At 58.0% G+C, this 18,554-nt stretch overlaps 8 protein-coding genes across 8 annotated transcripts; 4 read left to right on the top strand and 4 right to left on the bottom strand.

Moving 5' to 3' along the window:
* Positions 1-159: 159 nt before the first annotated feature.
* On the top strand, positions 160-5,216 carry BBBOND_0209000 (DNA polymerase I, putative; the record flags this gene model as incomplete). Its single annotated transcript, XM_012912478.1, has 3 exons — positions 160-4,902; positions 4,939-5,070; positions 5,109-5,216. 3 exons carry the CDS (start codon positions 160-162, stop codon positions 5,214-5,216), a joined length of 4,983 nt encoding a protein of 1,660 aa, XP_012767932.1.
* A 467-nt stretch (positions 5,217-5,683) lies between these two features.
* On the bottom strand, positions 5,684-7,286 carry BBBOND_0209010 (hypothetical protein, conserved; the record flags this gene model as incomplete). The annotated part of the gene is made up of 3 exons (XM_012912479.1): positions 5,684-5,881; positions 5,920-6,020; positions 6,056-7,286. The coding sequence occupies 3 exons, from the start codon at positions 7,284-7,286 to the stop codon at positions 5,684-5,686; spliced, it is 1,530 nt and encodes a 509-aa protein (XP_012767933.1).
* Positions 7,287-8,192: 906 nt separating this feature from the next.
* Positions 8,193-9,858, top strand: BBBOND_0209020 (rhomboid-like peptidase, putative; the record flags this gene model as incomplete). The annotated part of the gene is made up of 2 exons (XM_012912480.1): positions 8,193-8,988; positions 9,260-9,858. The coding sequence occupies 2 exons, from the start codon at positions 8,193-8,195 to the stop codon at positions 9,856-9,858; spliced, it is 1,395 nt and encodes a 464-aa protein (XP_012767934.1).
* A 202-nt stretch (positions 9,859-10,060) lies between these two features.
* On the top strand, positions 10,061-12,241 carry BBBOND_0209030 (hypothetical protein, conserved; the record flags this gene model as incomplete). The annotated part of the gene is made up of 2 exons (XM_012912481.1): positions 10,061-11,803; positions 12,065-12,241. 2 exons carry the CDS (start codon positions 10,061-10,063, stop codon positions 12,239-12,241), a joined length of 1,920 nt encoding a protein of 639 aa, XP_012767935.1.
* Positions 12,242-13,194: 953 nt separating this feature from the next.
* On the bottom strand, positions 13,195-13,688 carry BBBOND_0209040 (deoxyuridine 5'-triphosphate nucleotidohydrolase, putative; the record flags this gene model as incomplete). Its single annotated transcript, XM_012912482.1, has 2 exons — positions 13,195-13,370; positions 13,409-13,688. 2 exons carry the CDS (start codon positions 13,686-13,688, stop codon positions 13,195-13,197), a joined length of 456 nt encoding a protein of 151 aa, XP_012767936.1.
* A 637-nt stretch (positions 13,689-14,325) lies between these two features.
* Positions 14,326-14,651, top strand: BBBOND_0209050 (small nuclear ribonucleoprotein F, putative; the record flags this gene model as incomplete). The annotated part of the gene is made up of 3 exons (XM_012912483.1): positions 14,326-14,444; positions 14,484-14,567; positions 14,603-14,651. 3 exons carry the CDS (start codon positions 14,326-14,328, stop codon positions 14,649-14,651), a joined length of 252 nt encoding a protein of 83 aa, XP_012767937.1.
* A 501-nt stretch (positions 14,652-15,152) lies between these two features.
* Positions 15,153-16,172, bottom strand: BBBOND_0209060 (membrane protein, putative; the record flags this gene model as incomplete). Its single annotated transcript, XM_012912484.1, has 4 exons — positions 15,153-15,354; positions 15,391-15,770; positions 15,806-16,111; positions 16,152-16,172. The coding sequence occupies 4 exons, from the start codon at positions 16,170-16,172 to the stop codon at positions 15,153-15,155; spliced, it is 909 nt and encodes a 302-aa protein (XP_012767938.1).
* A 503-nt stretch (positions 16,173-16,675) lies between these two features.
* On the bottom strand, positions 16,676-18,403 carry BBBOND_0209070 (DEAD/DEAH box helicase family protein, putative; the record flags this gene model as incomplete). Its single annotated transcript, XM_012912485.1, has 6 exons — positions 16,676-16,952; positions 16,993-17,208; positions 17,247-17,526; positions 17,563-17,997; positions 18,036-18,188; positions 18,223-18,403. 6 exons carry the CDS (start codon positions 18,401-18,403, stop codon positions 16,676-16,678), a joined length of 1,542 nt encoding a protein of 513 aa, XP_012767939.1.
* Positions 18,404-18,554: the final 151 nt, after the last annotated feature.

An 18,554-nucleotide genomic window follows, 5' to 3' on the forward strand; every position in this document is an offset into this window, starting at 1 on the left:
TCGGTGTCTACAGTCAGGTGCTTGGGAACACATAATGGTATTCACCCATCCCCTCGAAGCATTTTCAACACATCGCCGTCGAACCAGCTGAGCAGAGACCTTTCGTGCACCTTTACGACGGCCAACGCGCCTGCTGGATATGCACGCAACTCAGGGATTATGCAAGGACCACTTCCGCGGCTGCCGCGCCAGAGGGCGTTGGCGACGCTGCTGGGACTCGCTGGCGGCATGCACGATCGATCAACATCAGCGGCACGCGGAGCAGGCCTAAAAGGAAAAACAGCGCTGCGTGCCATAAGCAGCCACGTGGCCCCAGCTTTCATGTGCGGCAGCCCTGCTGGTGGTGGTTCGTCAGATTCAGTTGTAAAAGGCGTCATACCCAACGGCCATGGTGTATCCGGTGACATTCTAGGCGCCGGGAAGATATCGCAACTCAATGAAGTCGAGGCAGCGTGTGCCCGCGGGGTCGGGCCGTGGTCGAGCCTGTTCGCTTACGGCGCCGACTACGGCTACACGCGGAGTGACTACGATGGCAGCGCGTACGGTTCGCGCGGCGTTCAGACGATGCCCGAGCCGAGCGAATACACGACCTTCGTGTCGCACCACTATCGCATCTTAACGGGCGACATTGTGGAGTACCTGCGTCGTAAGCGCATGGAGTACGTCGAGAGCCCGATCAAGCTGACGCTCAAATTTTGCCCGTTCTGCCCGCCTCACAAATACAAGAGCGACAACCTGTACAAGCACGAAATCTTCAAGAACTCGGGCAACTCCTACTGCCATCGTTGCGGCTACAAGGGCAGCCTCTACGACTTCAAGGCGGCCATGGGCGACCTTCCCGGCGGGATGATCGAGGAGGCGATGAACCCGTCGTTCAGCGGCAACCCGTTCAGCCTGCCCATGGTCTCCGAGCCCGCCGTGACGCTGACCAACATCGCCCAGTACGAGCACAACCTCTTCCACGGCGAGCGGTACAAACCTGTGCTGGACTACCTGACGGAGACCCGCGGGATTTCCATCGAGACCCTGAAGCGCTACCGCGTGGGCGCAGGCGAGTTCAGTTTCAGTCTCGGCGTTGGCAAGGGCGAGAGCGAGCTCTGCGTCGTGTTCCCCTGGCTGATGGGGAAGGCCAGCAGCGGCAACTCCGAGCTGGTTGTTAACCGCATAAAGGTGCGCTCCATTCAAGACAAATCACGCATGAAACTGGTGCCGCGCGGCGGCGGCTGGGGCATGTTCGGCGAGCACCTGCTGGCGTCCGAGCTGGCCAAGTCGGGCGAAGGCCCGTCCTCCGTGGTGCTAACCGAGGGCGAATTCGACGCGATGGTTGTGAACCAAACAACCGGTCGCGTGGCAGTGTCGCTACCCAACGGCTCTAATTCGCTGCCGGTTGCACTGTTGCCTCGGCTGGAGAAGGTCGACCAGATCTACCTCTGGATGGACTTCGACGCTGCCGGCCAGGGTAGCGTGGACCACTTCGCCAGCAAGCTGGGCATCCAGCGCACGCGGGTGATCCGCGATGTGTTCGAGCTTCCGAGGGACAGCAACGCCAGTCGCCCGCCCAAAGACGCCAACGAGATATTCCTGCGCGGCCTCAGCGTGCAGAGCTACGTGGACGCTGCAGCGCCCATGTCCCACTCCCAGATTTTGAACTTCAACGACATCCGCCAGAACGTCTTCGAGGAGCTCTCCAACCCCTGCGCGACGTCCGGGATAACCTCCATCACGCTGCCCGGGTTGTCCCAGCTGCTGAAGGGCCACCGGCGTGGCGAGCTGACCGTGTGGACTGGCGCCACTGGCTCCGGCAAGACCACCATCCTGTCGCAGCTTTCGCTGGACTACTGCATGCAGGGCGTGAGCACGCTTTGGGGTTCGTTCGAGATAAACAATGTGCGTTTGGCGAAGACGATGTTGCGGCAGTTCAGCGGCCGCAACCTCGAGACGTCCCTGGAGGATTTCAACTACTACGCCGACAAGTTCTCCGAGCTGCCGCTGCGGTTCATGAAGTTCCACGGGTCAACTTCCATCGACCAGGTCATCGACGCCATGGACTACGCGGTGTACGTGCATGACGTGCGCCACATCATCATCGACAACCTGCAGTTCATGTTGAGTGGCCAGAACTCGCGCGTCGGTGAGATTTGGGAGATCCAGAACAAGGCCATAGAGAAGTTCCGGCGCTTCGCGACGAACAAAAACGTGCACGTTTCGCTGGTGGTGCACCCGCGCAAGGAGGCCGACGGCACCGCCCTGGGAATGTCGAGCGTCTTCGGGTCGGTGAAATCCACCCAGGAGGCGGACAACGTGCTGATTTTGCAGAACGTCGTGGGCGAGAACCGTTGCATTGATGTGAAGAAGAACCGGTTTGCTGGTAACCTTGGCCGCGTAACCTTCCGATTCGACCCCTTGAGTCTAACCGCCGAGGAGCTGAAGGTCACCGAGTTCGTTTTGGAGGCGTCAAAGAACACCCAAACGGAGGTCAAACCGTCCGCGAAGGCATTCGACAAGCTGCGCCCTCCCGAACCCAAGCGTTCCGCTGCCAAGGTGGCGGTTACCATCGATCGCTCTACGCATCCGCTGGCCTACGCCAGCACGTCTCCCGCATTCACCGGATCGCAGCTTGTCGCTGGCAATGTTGGACACTCAACGGCTCGTCCGATGTCCACGTACCGTCTGAACAGCGTGATGCACGACGAGCGCAACCAGACGGGCTTCGTTCACGATTCTGACCTCGAGGAAAACCAGAACCCAGGCTGCTTCGCACTGGGAGATCTTTTCGTGTCGCCCAGTGACAGCCCTACTTCCGATGAGTCGAGTTCGTCGTCCGTCGTCGCCCAAGGTTCCGCCGCCTCCACCGCTGCATCTGCCGCCTCATCAGCGGACAACCCCGCTGCCAATGGCGGCACTGCAGCGGCGCCCAAACGTGGTCGCAAGCCCAAAGTGACCGAGGCCACAGCCGAAGTTGACGAGGAGACCATAACCATGCGCGGCAAGTCCGTGACGCGGTCCTCCTCCATTAAGGAGTACCGGGAATTCATCAAGGCCAACGGCCTGGGCGAGTTGATCAAGACCGCCGGGAAGGGTATTGTGAAAGCCGACATCTACGACAAGATCAAGCAGCACGTGCCGCCTTCCAGCATTTCTAGCGGTGCCCAGCATGCCGCGGCACCTTCGCCAGCGGCATCAACCACCAGCTCGCTGGATTTCGGCGTGTCGACAGTGGAGCCTCTGCTCACTCGTAAGGAAGTTGATGTGGATATCTTCGACGACATCGACGACTTCCGTGCGCGCATGCTGCGTCGCACTGGTCCCGGCGCCTTGCTATCGAAGGCTGGCGTGAAACCCGTGGGCACTGTGAAGCTGCCGGTGCACACTCTCGTGGAGGGCCACGACGAGCTGCTCCCCAAGGGCATAATATACGTGCGGGATGTCGAGTTGTTGGAGCGTTTGGCTCCGCTGTTCGAGAACACCAAGCTCTGTGCGCTGGATATCGAGACCACGGGCCTGGACCACCGCAACGACCACATCCGTCTGCTGCAGATATCAACGCCCGACCAGCCCGCCGTGATCATCGACGTCTTTAAGGTGTCCTTGGAGGCTATGCGGGAATGCCGCTGGCTGCGTTCGCTGCTGAGCTCCTCCGCCGTGAAGGTTCTGCACAACGGGAAGTTCGACATAAACTTCTTGTCCTTCAACGGGCTGCCCGTGAAGGGCGCCGTGTTCGACACCATGATCGCCGCGAAGCTGCTCAGCGCCACGCGCTTCAACTGGAGTTGCAAGTTGGGCCACGTCGCTGAGCGCTACCTGAACATTGCGCTGGACAAGTCGCAGCAATTTTCCGACTGGACGCTGGAGCCGCTGTTTGAGGAGCAGCTGATATACGCGTCTCGCGATGCTGCAGTGCTGCTTCCGCTGTACTTCGTGCTGCAGGAGAAGCTGAAAAGCGAGCGGTTGGACTCCATAGCGTCGATTGAGAACAAGTGCGTGCTGGCGGTCTGCCAAATGGAGCAGAACGGCATCCGCGTCGACCGGGCGAGGCTGGAGTCGCTGCAGCGCGAGCTCAACAGCGAGAATGAGGTGGCCATGAAGCGGCTGGGGGAGGCGCTGGGCGTGTCCGGCAACGCCAACTTCAACTACAACTCGCAGCGGCAGATACTGCAAGCGCTGCAGAACCTGAACGTGATGGACAAGTCGCGCCGCATGTTGATCCAGGACACCTCCGAGCGAACGCTCGCGCGCAACACCTACCACCCAGCGATAGAGGCGCTACGGGAGTACCGCAAGGCCAACAAGGCCGTCACGGCGTTCACCGAGAAGATCCCGAACCACATCGACGCCACCACCGGCAGGATATACCCCAACATCAACCAGATCGGCGCGGAAAGTGGCCGCTTCAGCTGCGACAACCCCAACCTGCAGCAAATCCCGCGTGACCATAGGTTCCGCGAGTGCTTCGTTGCCGACCCCGGGCACAAGTTCGTAATCGCCGACTTCTCGCAGATCGAGTTGCGCATCGCGGCTGACATCGCCGAGGACCGCAAGATGATAGAGGCGTACAACAGCGGGCAGGATTTGCACGCCCTGACGGCGAGCCTGGTCAAGGGCAAGCCCATCGCCGAGGTGACCAAGGACGAGCGCCAGCTGGCGAAGGCCGTGAACTTCGGCCTGATCTTCGGGATGTCGCTGGCCGGCTTCCGCAACTACGCCGAGGTGGGTTACGGCGTGCGTCTCGGCATGAACGAGGCTCGTGAAATCTACGATTCGTTTTTCCGCAACTATAGCGGCATCGCCAATTGGCACGAGCGCATGAAGAACAGCAAGCCGATGTCGGTGCGCACGCTGAGCAACCGCTTGTCCATATTCGACCAGTTCTCGTTCACGCGTTCGCTGAACTACCCCGTCCAGGTAAGTGTTCACCCTTGATTCGCACAACGCTCGCAGGGCACATCGGCTGATATCACGAAGGAGGCCATGGCGCTGCTGGTCGACCGCGTCGAGGCCTTTGGCGGCCGAATGGTGCTCTGCGTACACGACGAGATCATACTGGAGGTGCCGGACGAGCACACCGAGGAGGTAGGTCGTGGTCGTGCCTTCCGACATTCTATATGCAGGCGCTGCGCGTGCTAGTAGGGACCATGGAGGCCGCTGGAAACAAGTTCCTCCGCTACGTGCCCTGCGAGGCCGTGGGCTCCGTGGGCGGCAGCTGGGCTGAGAAGTGACGTGACTGTAATGCTGTACATTATAACCGCCGTAGCTGTGCGTGCCAGCGGCTTAACAATTTTCGTTAAAGCTCGTGTTTTGTACAAGTGTGCTCTACATTCTACGCACGTGACAGTGAGATCGCTATGTTTCGCGTTCTCGACGTGAGAGTGAGATCGCTTTGTTTCGCGTTCTCGTCTTGACAGTGAGATCGCTGTGTTTCGCGTTCTCGACGTGAGAGTGAGATCGCTGTGTTTCGCGTTCTCGACGTGAGAGTGAGATCGCTTTGTTTCGCGTTCTCGTCTTGACAGTGAGATCGCTGTGTTTCGCGTTCTCGACGTGACAGTGAGATCGCTGTGTTTCGCGTTCTCGTCTTGACAGTGAGATCGCTGTGTTTCGCGTTCTCGACGTGACAGTGAGATCGCTATGTTTCGCGTTCTCGACGTGACAGTGAGATCGCTATGTTTCGCGTTCCCGAGGTGACAGCTTAGTCGAGCGTGGCCCAGGCGTCCTGCAACGCCTGCGTGATCAGCTGCGCCCTGAGCGCGGTTCGCCAGTCGGACTTTGTGTGTTTGTCCGGGTGGCACGCTAGCAGCGCCTGCCTGTAGTGCCTCTTGATGGCGGCCTTGTCGGACACGCACGAGGTGACGTCCATGGCTTTCCACGTGATGCCGCTCCATAGCACCTGCGCTCACATCTGCCGTTTGTAGGCGCCTTACCCACCTGTTTCAGCGTGAATAGGAGCGTTCGGATGTCCTTAAGCTCGCCCGTGCCTGTGTAAGCCCATTCATCAACCTCCCTCCTGATGAGCAGTTCCTCGCGATCTGCATTCCGTTGATGGGTGACCAGTAGCGCCTACCTGTGTGTTCAGACGACATTGGGCCGGTACCTGCATCAATACCACCGTCTCCAGCTACAGTGTTCGCGTCGCTCTTGTGCGCCTCTCTGACGCTGGCCCACGCGGGGAACGACTCGTCCATCAACGAATCGAACTCGTCCACACCGCCATCTGGCGACACCACATCATCACCCGGTTCTTCTGGGACCGTTACACCACCGTCGCGGGACAGAGGCGTCAGTTCGTCAAACCACGTGTCCCAGAGTTCCTGCTTAGCTCTATTTTTCGAGCGGTCGGTGCTGGGTTGCGACATGATACGGTCTATTTCGTCAAGCGATTCGGAAAATAGCAGCTGTTTATCGTCACTACCAGGTCTCCGCGGGGCATTGGCGTGCATTTTGCGATCATAATCATGTTGGAATTCCCCTGGCGTGTATAGCACGGAGCCGCCTGCTCCGCACGGCCCATTACTACTGGCGTTGATTTCATGCGTATTCGGGCCGTTGTTACCGATTGAGCTCAGCCATACATCACCAAATAGATCTTGCGGTTGGTTGCCTGCGCGTACTGATGCGCCCTGATGGCATTCATCCTGGTTGGAGTCGCGTGCAGGTTTACTCTGGCCACTGGCAACCTCAACTGTATCCACTGACCAGCCATTATCCCACTCAGTGGCGCAATACGCGCCTTTCTGGTTAGGGTCGCCTACCAAGTCCGTGGTCATGCCGCTACAATCCGATGATGCGGCACTTCGCTCACGCTCACTGGCATCGACGGATTTGAATGGGTCGACATCGCGGAACCGTGTCGCATCATCGCCCCATTCTCTGAAGAAGTCGACGCTGCCTTCCAAGTTGACGCTTTGGACACGCTTTACCGGAATGGACGTTGCATCGCTACAGTGGTCGTCCTTCGTCCCTGCCCGTCCGGCGGTCAGTGTCGCGGCAATACCAAGGTTTCGTAAGAGCTCGTTCAGCGAGTCGCTGCTCGCATCCTGCGCCGCAAAAACGTTGGCATGTTCATGGACTTCGCTTCCCCTCTCCTCTACGTATGGCGTGGAGTCATTCTGCCCTAAATGGCCGTACACCGACGACAGATCTGCCTGTTTAACCGCGGTCCATTCTGGTTCGCACCTCGAGCAGGGTGATTTGCTTTCCGCATCCGCATTCCGCCATGCCGCAGCATTACCGACGTAGCACAGAGGATCCTTCGAACGTCGTGCGTCGCTGAACTCAGCGAAGTAGTCTTCCATTGCGCAGTCTGCCTCAACCAGGGCGGATAGGCCGATATCACTAGTGACTCGCTGTCATGGGCACCTATAACATAAAGCTGATCCTGTCAGCTCCGACGAGGTCACGTCCGACGGCCGGCTTGTGCCGCAGCAGCGCTACTGCTCTCCCATCCTTCCGCAGCATGAGTACGGCGCCGGCCGAACGCCACCCGCTGAAATGAAGATGTATACGCTGATACGATTATGTGCTGTGCGGAGTGGCGTCGTTATTTGCGGATTGCTCAGTGCCTAGACCTCCCGTGCCTCAACCGTTGAATCGCGATAGAACGGCCGCGAACTGGCTTACACGGCACAACTCTAAGCGCGATGCTACACAACAGCTTTGTTTCGCAAATTACAATTAGTGCGTGCTCAGTAGAGTCGGCGGCAGGCTCCGGCTGCCGCGTTTACAGGGTGCAGTACGTGCAACGCCAAGAAATGTATGGCAGCTCGCCGCCATTCAACGCCGGCATGCCAAAACAGGTTGTACGTGTTTTGACGAGCTTGTGAATCGTATCGCGTGGATTGGTATCGTGTGGCTCCGAAGGCGGAATTTTCTGTCACCCCTCACCCACTACCGCGCGATTTTTTCATATGCAGGCACACATCGACACTTCCTTGTCCCTTTTCCAGTTTTTCGTCGCCTGTGTACATTAGTCGGCCGCTGTGCGGCTGTTCTCAGCTATTCTGCGGAGGATTTCCGTCGTCGCGCTGCTGCGACGCGTCTTGGTTCCTTCACGCGGTCCTCAACTTGGAAACGGATGTGCGATTGTTGAACGTCCCATTATACCGTAAACGGCGTGTTTTCATTGGTTGACCGTGCTACCATGTCTGTGTTTTGCTAGATTGGCTACTTCCCCGGCTTTCGGGAGATGACATTTAACGGGAATGCTTGTGACCATCAACGTTCCCGATGGCGAGGATCCCGCCAGAGGGACTGAAGGAGTACCTGCGAACGCGTCCAGGAATGAGAAAATCGAGTACGAGAATGTGGTCAGCCGCCACCGGCGCTACACCGTGGAGTTCGAGCGCACCCTGGCCATCTGTGTGGAGCAGTTCAACAACGTGCTGAACCGCTTCAATCGCAAGAATTGTGTGTTGCGCTGTTCCAACAGCGCCTATAACCTATCGCTGACTGTGGATCGCCTGGAGTCGCTTCGCAGGGAGTATGTGGCCTGCAGTTCGTGTAACATGGTCTTGCACTGCCGTGTGACCAGGGAAGAAGCGGCCTCCGAATCGGCAGAAGGAGCGGAGGGCCAAGGTGACGCCCGGGATGTGGCAGAGAAGGCGCGCAGGAAGGAGCTCCGCAGCTTCCTGCACCCGGACACCCATCCCGATGGCTCGGTGCATGACATCTTCGTGTACCCGACGAACAATATCATCCGGCGGTTCCGGGAACGCCGTACGTTGACCACGTTGGTTCGCTCGGACGCGAACATTTCGGAAATGGACAGCACGAACTCCTTGTCGGACTACATCGTGTACATGGTAAGGGGTCGCATAGAGGAGCAGCCCTTCTTCGGGAGCGTTTTGGAAACTCTTTACGAGGTGGCGTCCTTCCTGCGCTACAACTTGTACCCTCTGTTGCGGATCTTCAAGATTTCCATCCTGATCACCGTTGTGCAGTGGCTGCTGTTCATAATTCGGCTGGTGTACTGTCGCCGCTACCCGGAGGGCATATACGGTACGTCTGGATTCCACGGAAATGGATGCGTGTGGTGTGCTTGTGATGCCAATTGTTTGCTACGTGGCTTTTGCCGTGTCTATTAACGTGTTGTACGTATCCCTGTTGCGTATGCCAGGCAGCTGACGCCGTTACGGCCTTCGCGGCCGCTTTCGGCTCCGGGAGCTTACCCGGCAGCGGCACTTGTGATCCCGTGGCTGTACGTTAGATGGTGGAAGCTTCCACAAATACACGCAATCGATGCTACCGGCAGTGTCTAATATTTGTTCAGACGAGGGCGCGGAGCTGTTCGGCGCCTTCAGCGGATCCCTGCTGAAGAAGGACCTGGCTGTGCATCGCCTGCTCAGCTCTACGTTCCTGCACAATTCCGGCGGCCATCTGATCATCAGCACGATCATGCACTTCCGCTTCAGTTCCGTGTTCGAGAGCATCCACGGCGCGACAACGACTCTCTCCGTCTACTTCCTGTCGTCGGCGTACGGCATGCTCAGCACGTGCTGGTCCAACCTGGACATCCTACAGGCTAACGGATTCGCGGGTGACTGGGGAATGGCCGGTGCCCTACTGAGTCGCTACTGTGTGTTTCCGTATCTGCTGGATCGCGAACACCAGCACATCATTAACGTGTTCGTGAGTCTGATCTGCCTACTGTTCGCGAAAACGATCGGAGCCTCTAGCCGGATACTGGTTGTGACCCATCTTCTGTCCGCCTTGGCGGGTTTCTGCCTGGGGACAATGATAAACGGTCGACTCCGCATTGGCCGTTGCTGCGGACTCTCCAGTCTACTGGTGGATTTTTTTTGCTCGTTCACGCTTCTTTTGTTGCCGATCGGGTCGACCTTCGCCCTGTTTCTGATCCCGACCGAGTGAGGGTGTGTCAGGTTGAGCGTCCTCCTTGTTGGGTTATGGGTGTTGTTCGCAGGCAGTCGGCACACGTTGATCTTGTGTAAAAGGACGCGCGCAAAATGACTGTTTAATATGTGTATAAATTAGATCTTACAAACGCTGTGACCTTTGCGTAGATCGGCGTCTGCTTCGGCTGAGGGTGGTGTTGTAGGACAATTGTCAGGCCATGGAAACTGGCCCGGTGTGCGCGGTATCCGGTGCCCCCAATGTGGGCGGCACGTCTGGGAAGGACAAAAGCATCCCTGCGATCGATCTCATAAACGCCGCCGTCGCTACCGACTGGAAGCGACTCGAGCGTGTCGCGGCTCCGACCGGCCGCTCCGCCAAAAAGGCTCGCAACGTTATGGCAGACATGGCTTCCGTTTTTTCCTCCAACCTCTGGGCCTACATTCAGCCCAACACTGATGTCCCCGCAAACTGCGCGTCGGGTCCGGGGTCAAGGACTGCGGGGGATCAGGGTTCGTCCCCAGCGTCAAACACCAGGTCACGTGAGCGGTCTTGCAAGGCTTCAAGGGCTTCCGGCAACGCTTCCAACCACATGGCTATGAAAAACGCTGCTGGAGCACCGGTGGGTATGGGTCTTGACCGTCTGTTTGGGAAATCTAACTCGAAAAGTCACCTGTTCAACTTCGGCGATGCGACTTCTAGTCTTGGGTTGAAATCTTCGCTTGACGGCGCCTTGCTATCGGAGGATCGTTCAGGTGTGGATTCGCAGTATACGACGACCACGCTTGAAGATTTTGAGCGTTTGTCTCCTTGCTACGCGGAATCTGTGGGGACTGATTTCCCAAGTGACGTGGAGGACCTGAAGCCCACCATGGCAGACTCAGCGCCTCCGAACTCTTTGCATAGCCCGATGAATGCTTTACGGCAAAAGTGTGAGCAATTCTTTGAGCACCACGGTCTGGTGGTGAAGGTTCGCAAATTACCTGCCGAGGGCAGTGTTAGGCGCCGCGTCAACGGAAATGCCGACTGCAATGCCAAGGAGGAATTGTGCTACCCCGCCTACCACTTTATATCTCGCCAGCGAGCGCACATGGTAGAGCAGCTGATGCGTTCACGCTCTTTTTTGAACACCCGCTATAACAACAGCAGCGAGATGCGCAATGCCTTGTCCCCCTTCCCGCTGATTGAGCTGCGCGATGGTACTGTAAAGCATCTTGAGAGTCTGCGCGACGACCTGTGCGACCCGGAGTTCACTGGTATCTTCGTTTCGGTCAGCACCAAGGCGTTTGTCAGCGAGAGCGAATTCGGTCGTGTGCGCCGCACCAAGACGGTGGCATGGGCTTTGATTGAGCTCCTGACCAGCAACGAGCGCTGCCTGCGTAGTTTGTGGGTTCATTCCGCCATCTCGGCACCGGCCACGACGGCCCTGCTGAGCGCTCTGCTGCCGTACTCGATGGTTGCAAGCATGGTGGCGTCACCGGGCGCGATTGACGAACGCTACCCAGTGAAAACGTTCTGCGCGTGGTTAAGCGACTTTGACGCGTTCCCGCGTCAAGCGATGGTCCTCTTGACGAGCCCTGAGCGTTTCGGTCTCATCAAGCACCACGATGCCCCAGATGCTGCGCGGGATGCCGCCGGTGGCTCTAGAGGCAACGCGCACCACTTCGCTTCGAATCTAAGCCACATAGACGCGGGCGTGTCAGGGGACCAGTGCTATTGTTATCATGGGGCAAACTGGAACGACGTCAACCACGTCATCGTGTCTTGTACGGAGCAGCTCATGTACAGCGCGTTACCGCAGTGGGTCAAGCTTGTCCCCGAGCGCACCCTGCCCGACCTGTTGGACGACCTCGAGCGGATAGTGCTACCGGACGCCGTGTCTTACAACCAGTCCAAGGATAAGGAATCCCCCGCTGCCATCCGCGACGCCGAGTATGCCGGCCTCTCTCCCCTACAGATCAGGGTATGTCATATGTGCTATGATTTATGCGTGTTTCCCATACATGTATAACGTTATTTGTCGTTCCCGGTTTATGCGTTCGAATCGCACCAGTGGCTCGTCGGAGGGTACCGTGCAGTGACGGTACCTCCTTCTCGCCTCAGCTGCCGGCACGTGGACTGTCAGTCAGGTTGCGTGTCGTTTCAAGTTCGTTCCATCACGTGTTCCACATGAACAGTGTTTTTGATTTCGTTTCCTTTTTTAACGCAAACTAATTGTTTTCAGGACGTGCTGATGTACTTGTACGGCAACCGCTGGAAGAGTCGAGTGAAGCCGGGCGCGCTTAAGCCCATCAAGGAGCAGCACTTCTTGCCGAAGCCGTGCTTCCAGCAGCCCATCCCAATGTTGGATGAACGGGAGGAACGCCGCAAGCGTCGCGCGCAGCTTGTGAGTCAAGCCTAGGAGTGCTCCTACTATCCTGAGCCCGTCTAGCGTCCGGTGGAGCCGAATCCTCGTTCGCCGCGTTTTGTCTCGTCGAGTTCGGTGGCAATCTGCGCAATGATGAGGCTGGATAGGATTGTATACGGTGGATGACGCCAACACAGTGCGAAAAAGCATAAATAAAAAAAAAGAAAAATTCTTAAAGCGAAGAAAAAAAAATAAAAAAGGCTATCACGGATAAACACGATCCTGGCGGCTATCGGATGCTTCTGATTTCAAAACAAGCCACATCGGGATATCACTCAAGCAAAGGTGCCTCCCGACGCGGCGAAATCCACTCATTATCACCCGCGGCAGCGCACGCCTAAAATAGGACATAGATACGCGCTTGAATACCGCAAAAGAGTTCAAGACGGCCCCCAAAGCTCCAAAACTGACTTAACATTGTCGCCCGGCCGCTCTGCCGAGCTCGTCAACTCCGCTGTACCGTAAGTCTCAACACACAACTGAGAAGAAGAATCCCAACTCCTTCAACGATCCAAAGGCAATCAGAAGGTATCTTTGCAGCGCCGCGTCAAATATCGCGAAATTTTGTAAAAAAACAAAAAAATGTATCGTACAACGGACTACAGAATACCGCACTGTTGACCCAAACCGCGTTAATATAGCGTATGGTGGTGTCAATTCGAATGCATACATGTACACGTTCTCCGTTGCATACGCCATTAGCATGTAACTCTAAATGCAGTCACCGAGGCGGCAGTGCCGCAATCCTCTGCGCAGACAACAGGTCGCGCTGTACGCATCCGCCTCTACATACGGGGCTAGCACACGCATAACGGACTCCCGACTAATATGCTAGCACACGCACAACGGACACATACATCGTAATATGCTACCACGATGTAACAACTTCATATGGTGGTCGGCCAAGCGCCTCCATAGCGGCGTTCCACAAAATTGGGGCCCATGCATCACGTAGCGCATTCAGCAGGGACATGCAGTCCACCTACCTCGTAGGATATCTCCTCGCCGTCGTAGGACACGGCCTGCACCAGACGGTCGCCCTTCTGGATGGTGTACGGCTCGTCGCGGATGTTGTCGAGCGCCAGGACAATCTCCCCGCGATATGCAGCGTCGATGACGCCGACTGCGATGCTGTGCAATCCGCCGATACTGTGCACCCACCTGAATTCGCCAGCCTCAGCGGCGTCTTGGCGATGCTGCTGCGCGGCATCAGCAGCCAGCCGACGCTCTTCATGCTGTTGGCGTCGCGGTCTTCCGGGCTGTTCTTCCGGTAGGCGGCGATCTTGATCTTGAGGCCGACGGAATGCGTAGTGTGCGGGGCCACGGTCACGGTCTCCGGGCAGAAGAGGTCGAGCCCGCAGTCGCCCGGGTAGAAGGTTTTGTGGTCGGCGTACATGGCGCTGACGTCGGCTCCCATCGGGAGCAGCTTGATGTGCATCATCCTGCGTAGTTGCAATTTAAAAGAGCTTCTTAGAGGTGTGGTAGTAACGCTGCCTATCAACATGTGCGCACGCTACGGCGCGTATCGAGCTGGTGTGTCGTTGTGAGGCATCGCCGACCTCATGTCGACTACGTGACTTCAAAACAGACCCGGACACTGCATGCCCTGTCTACGAAAACGGTTTAGAATTCTAATCACCCGGTGTGTTGTGAATTATGTGACGGCTGCTGTCTTAGGTGGCAGGTGTGGCTGTTGTTACCCTTTTACGCCGGTTTGCGGTGTGCGAGTCAACGACGTCAATGTCGCTACCTGTCCATTCGAGTTTGCGCGCACCAATACGCTCCATAGACGTGATTAGACATATATGTGACGATCGCTGAAGGGATCTTCTGCATCAGACGTCGTCCTTCCGCTGATGCGCGTTGCCTTCTGGGGACGCACTAGACACCGCTGCTCAGGCTGCCGCGGCACCTCGACCACATAGCGCTTACCTGTAGCTCCACTACAGCATATCGTGTTAGATTTTACTATCACGGTAGTTTCTGACGCACCTAGGCCACGGAATCGCGGCAGAGCGCATCGGCACGTCGCGCCAGAATGGATCGATCCCAGGTACCGTCGCAAAGTTGGACCGGCAATGCGCTCAGGTTGGCCCACCGCTCAACCCGAAGCCCTTCCTCTCCAAGCTGGCGGGGCAGAGCGTCATGGTGAAGCTGAAATGGGGGATGGAATACAAGGGTTGGTGGCAGTGACGGCGTTTTCATCCGCGTCAGGCATCCTCAAGTCGTTCGACAGCTACATGAACATCGAGCTCGACGGCGCCGAGGAATGGGAGAACGGCGTGCTGAAGGGGAAGTTGGGCGGCAACATCCTGATCCGGTAGGTTATCGCGTGCGCCCGTTGACCTTGCGCAGCTGCAACAACATGCTCTACATCAGAGCTGCCGACCCTACGAGCGCTTAAACGTTGTTTGCCGGTGTCGATAGAAGGTGGCCGGTCGCAGATCACTGCAACTCCTGGCCTTGGCGATTCGGTGAGGGACTGAGCCAACCACGCGGAATTTTTATCTGCACGGTTCTCGCCAATTAAATCGACATATGAAGACGCATCAAGGGCAACGCAAACGCACGAGCACCTTGCAACATCTGCGATCGCACAAAAAAGTCTCAGTCGCCACCGCGGCATCCGCAGAACGGTGCCCTCCTAACTTGTGCCTTAATGTTAGAAAAGTAAAGTATCACGGATGGAGTTGTAATGGGACTGTAACACAGTAGTGCTGTTACTTCGTGGCTTTGTTTTGGAATCTGGGTTCCGTATTCACGCGAATGGTCTGCTACTCATACCGCGATGCGGAAATCAGGAAATCGGTACGGTGCCAATTTTCCACGACGGCCACAAAATGGAGACATTTTAGGTGTTTTAACGCTGTCTGTTGCGTGCTACAAAGAGGAGGTCTCGTTAGTGTCAGAATTTGACCTCGTTCAACATGTGGACGTGCGACTTGGCCACCTCGGGGAATACGAACCTGAATGCGATGTTTTGCCACCCGTTCTTCCCCCATGGCATGCTGAGGCTGAGGTTGATGTAGAGTCGGTTGTCCTTGCTCCAGAACAGCCCCGCCTTCAGTCCGTCGGTGATGGTCTTCTCGACCAGGACCTCGACCTTCCTGCGCGGGGTCAACGCCGGGGTGGCATGAACCTACTTTTCCATCGGGTAGAATATGGGGGTGATGGAGTCCTTGCCGCGCTGAATGCCGAGGCCGAAGTTCGACTTCGGACTCAGGCCCGGGTGGAACACCAGCTCGACCTTGGGGGTGATGTGGACGTACTTGCCCTGCAGGATGTACATGTCCTCCATCCGTTTCAGAAGCTCCACGGAGGTCTCGTGCGAGCGGTTGTTGTGGGCGGCGTGCAGCACCAGGTCCGCGTGCTGATACGCAAAGTCCAAGCGCCGCAGCGTGTCGGCGAAGTCCAGGACGCCCTGACTGACCGTCTTTCCGCGGGCGGTCACTGCGTACTGGCACACCTTCGGCATGTCCACGCAGACGCTGCCCATCAAAGTGTTCGCTCCGTCAAGTACCAGCTGCAACGCATGTTTTTGCGGCACCTTCCACCTACGGTCCCCTCGAGCTTGAACTCGTCGACGAGCTGGTCCAGCTTGGCGTCTTCTATCCTCGCGAGCGGCTCATGGCGCTGCACGTTGATGGGCACGAGCTGGGTGCCGCAGCGGCTGTGCGGGTCAACGTCGGGGCTGCGCAGGGAGCAGGTCACGTCGAGGTCGCCGAGGCGGAACGACTTCGAAACGCTCAGCTTCCTGCCGAGGTTGTTGTTCAGCGCATTTGCAGCCTCCATGAACTTGCAATTGTTTGTCACGCCCGGCGAGGTGATGGCCTTGCACACTGTCTTCGGCGACACGTGTACCGCCTGCGAGCGATTAGGATGCGGCGCGCAACTATCCTCCTACCGAAACCGTCGACAAAGCCATCGCCACCAATGGCGCTAGCACGTACGGAGTGACCATTTTCGGCGCCTTTGAAGGCTATTCAGGTTTAGAAGGCGGTGCCCTTTGGGTGGTCCGCCGTGCCGGGTTGGATTCCTGCGATCTTAGCGTATTCCGGGTGCTCAACTGCAGCTGCTGAACATGTGCAATTGTCTTGTATCCTCTAGAGTCTTTGGTATGGCGGGAAGCTTCCGCAAACAGGCTGTTACAGGCAGGCGCCACAGGATTCCACTGCGCTGCTTGATTAGACAGGGTGCATCCGTATACAGCGTTTATGTCGAATTAGTTAACGCCACATCTACACAGTTCAGCCTGGCCGCCACAACGGTCCCGCGCTCGCCTGTGTTATGGTGCTTGCGGCACCCAGTCGGCGCGTGAGTATTCGACCCGGTTCCGGGCACACATCTGGTATGTGTAGCGCCATACGCCCTTTGTGCCATCGCCCGTACGTAATGCGCATACAATAACGTGCTTAGTGCTGTATATGCCTAGGTTGATTCTTCCGGCGCCGGCCGCAGGAGCGACATCCACGTCGACGGCAGCGGGGCGTCGTGCGCCAGGCTCCCGGAGTCCTCCAGCTCCAGGCACCTGGACACCATCGGCTTGACCTGCTCCAGGACCTCTTTGAGCTCCTCGTCCCAAAGCTGGCTCGGGGACACCTGCTCGATGTCCTCATCGGCCAGCCTGAGCTCGGCCTTGAACTCGCTGAACCTTTCGTCGTCCTTGCCGGAGACGATGACGTACGAGGTGCCGCTGTCGTTGGCGCTGCGCAGATTGCCGCTCTCGCACACGCTCTGCCACCTACCGTGCGGTTCGCCCGATGCGGTGGACGTACGTCGTGACCGACTTGGGGAAGTCGTAGTTGATGATGTTGCGCGTGTTGGCGAAGTTCATGCCGCGCGAGCCCACGTCGGAGCACACGAGGCACATCGTGTCGTTGCCCTGGAAGCGCTGCAGCACGCTTTCACGCTGCTTCTGCGACTGCCTGGCGCTCAGTTCCAGAATCTTGAGGTTCGACTGCCTGCGCAGGTGTTGGTGGCGCCGCCACAGTGGACTGACGTGTACAGCGAGAAAACCTCGAGCGTGCGCGCGGTGGCGTGAGCCGTATCCTTAAACGAGCAGAACACGATGGTCTTCTCCCCGGGCACCGCGCTGCTGAGCAGGCGGCACACCAGGGCGACCAGCACCAGCTCCTTCTTGCTCCTCGTGGTCTTCACGAACTTCTGCGTGAGGTTCGCGGGCAGGCTGTACAGCGTCTCGGCGCCCTTCAGCAGGAGCGGCCTGTGCAGCTGCAGCAGGTCGATCTCCGCGGACTTGCTGGGGATGGTGGCCGAGACAACTGCGGGGGGTCAGCGGGCGGCGGGAGTAAACGTACGAATTTTTTGCGGCCGGTGCCGCGCAAACACGTTATCCGAAGCACTCCGGTCCTGCACTTGGCACTGCTTCGATATGGCCACGACGGCCGCAGTCCAGTTGTAGAAGCTCTGCGACAGCAGCAGGTCCACCTCGTCGATGATGATCCACTTCAGCGTCGTGAAGTCCAGCGTCTTGTCGTAGGCCGTTTCCCGGTGCATGTAGTGCTCCACGAACCGCCCGGGCGTGAACACGACGATCTGCGGCCGCTTGTCCAGCAGGTAGGTGTGGTCCTCGATGAACGACGTGTTCCCGTGGCAGGAGTGCACCCTCAGCAGCTCCCCGCCCCTCAGGTCGTACGTCGCAGGGTCGTCGTCGACGAACCACGCGCATATGTCGTGGATCTGTTTCACCAGCTCCCTGGTGGGAGCCAGCACCATCGCGGCGAATCCCACTCCTGCGTGCTGTGCGGCGCTAGACCGGGTGCGAACTCACTATTGGTCTGTACTATGCTATTAACGATCGGCAGCAGGTAGCACAGCGTTTTGCCCTGCCCAGTGGGCGCGGTGATCACGAGGTCGGACGCCGCGGCGGAGAGGCCATCGAGCGCATCACCGCGCAAGAGCATGGGGATGACTTTCTCCTGCACTGAGGCGATGTGGTCGCGCGATTCGGCACCCACCTGCGAACAGCTGCGTGATGTTGTGCGCCTCTAGCAGGCGTACTAGGTGTGGGTGGACCTTCCACTGCTCCAGCAGCTCCCTGGCGGGGCGCCCGGAGGCCTGCGGCCCGAGGGTCCTGATGCGATTTACCCATAGCGGCGCCGATTCGGCCTCGCCGACGCGGGCTAGTTGCGATGCCATGGCCGTGCGCAGGCCACGCTGCCTGTGCCGCTACCGTCACCGACTCGCTGCCCGGCGTCTACGTCAGCCGCGGGCGACGCGGCACGCCGTCACCTGTAGACATACACCTCGGCGCCTCCACGGGCGATTCTGGACGTACTCGGGTGTCTGT

The sequence above is a fragment of the Babesia bigemina genome (genome assembly GCF_000981445.1).
Source record: "Babesia bigemina genome assembly Bbig001, chromosome : II".
NCBI classification, from domain to species: domain Eukaryota; phylum Apicomplexa; class Aconoidasida; order Piroplasmida; family Babesiidae; genus Babesia; species Babesia bigemina.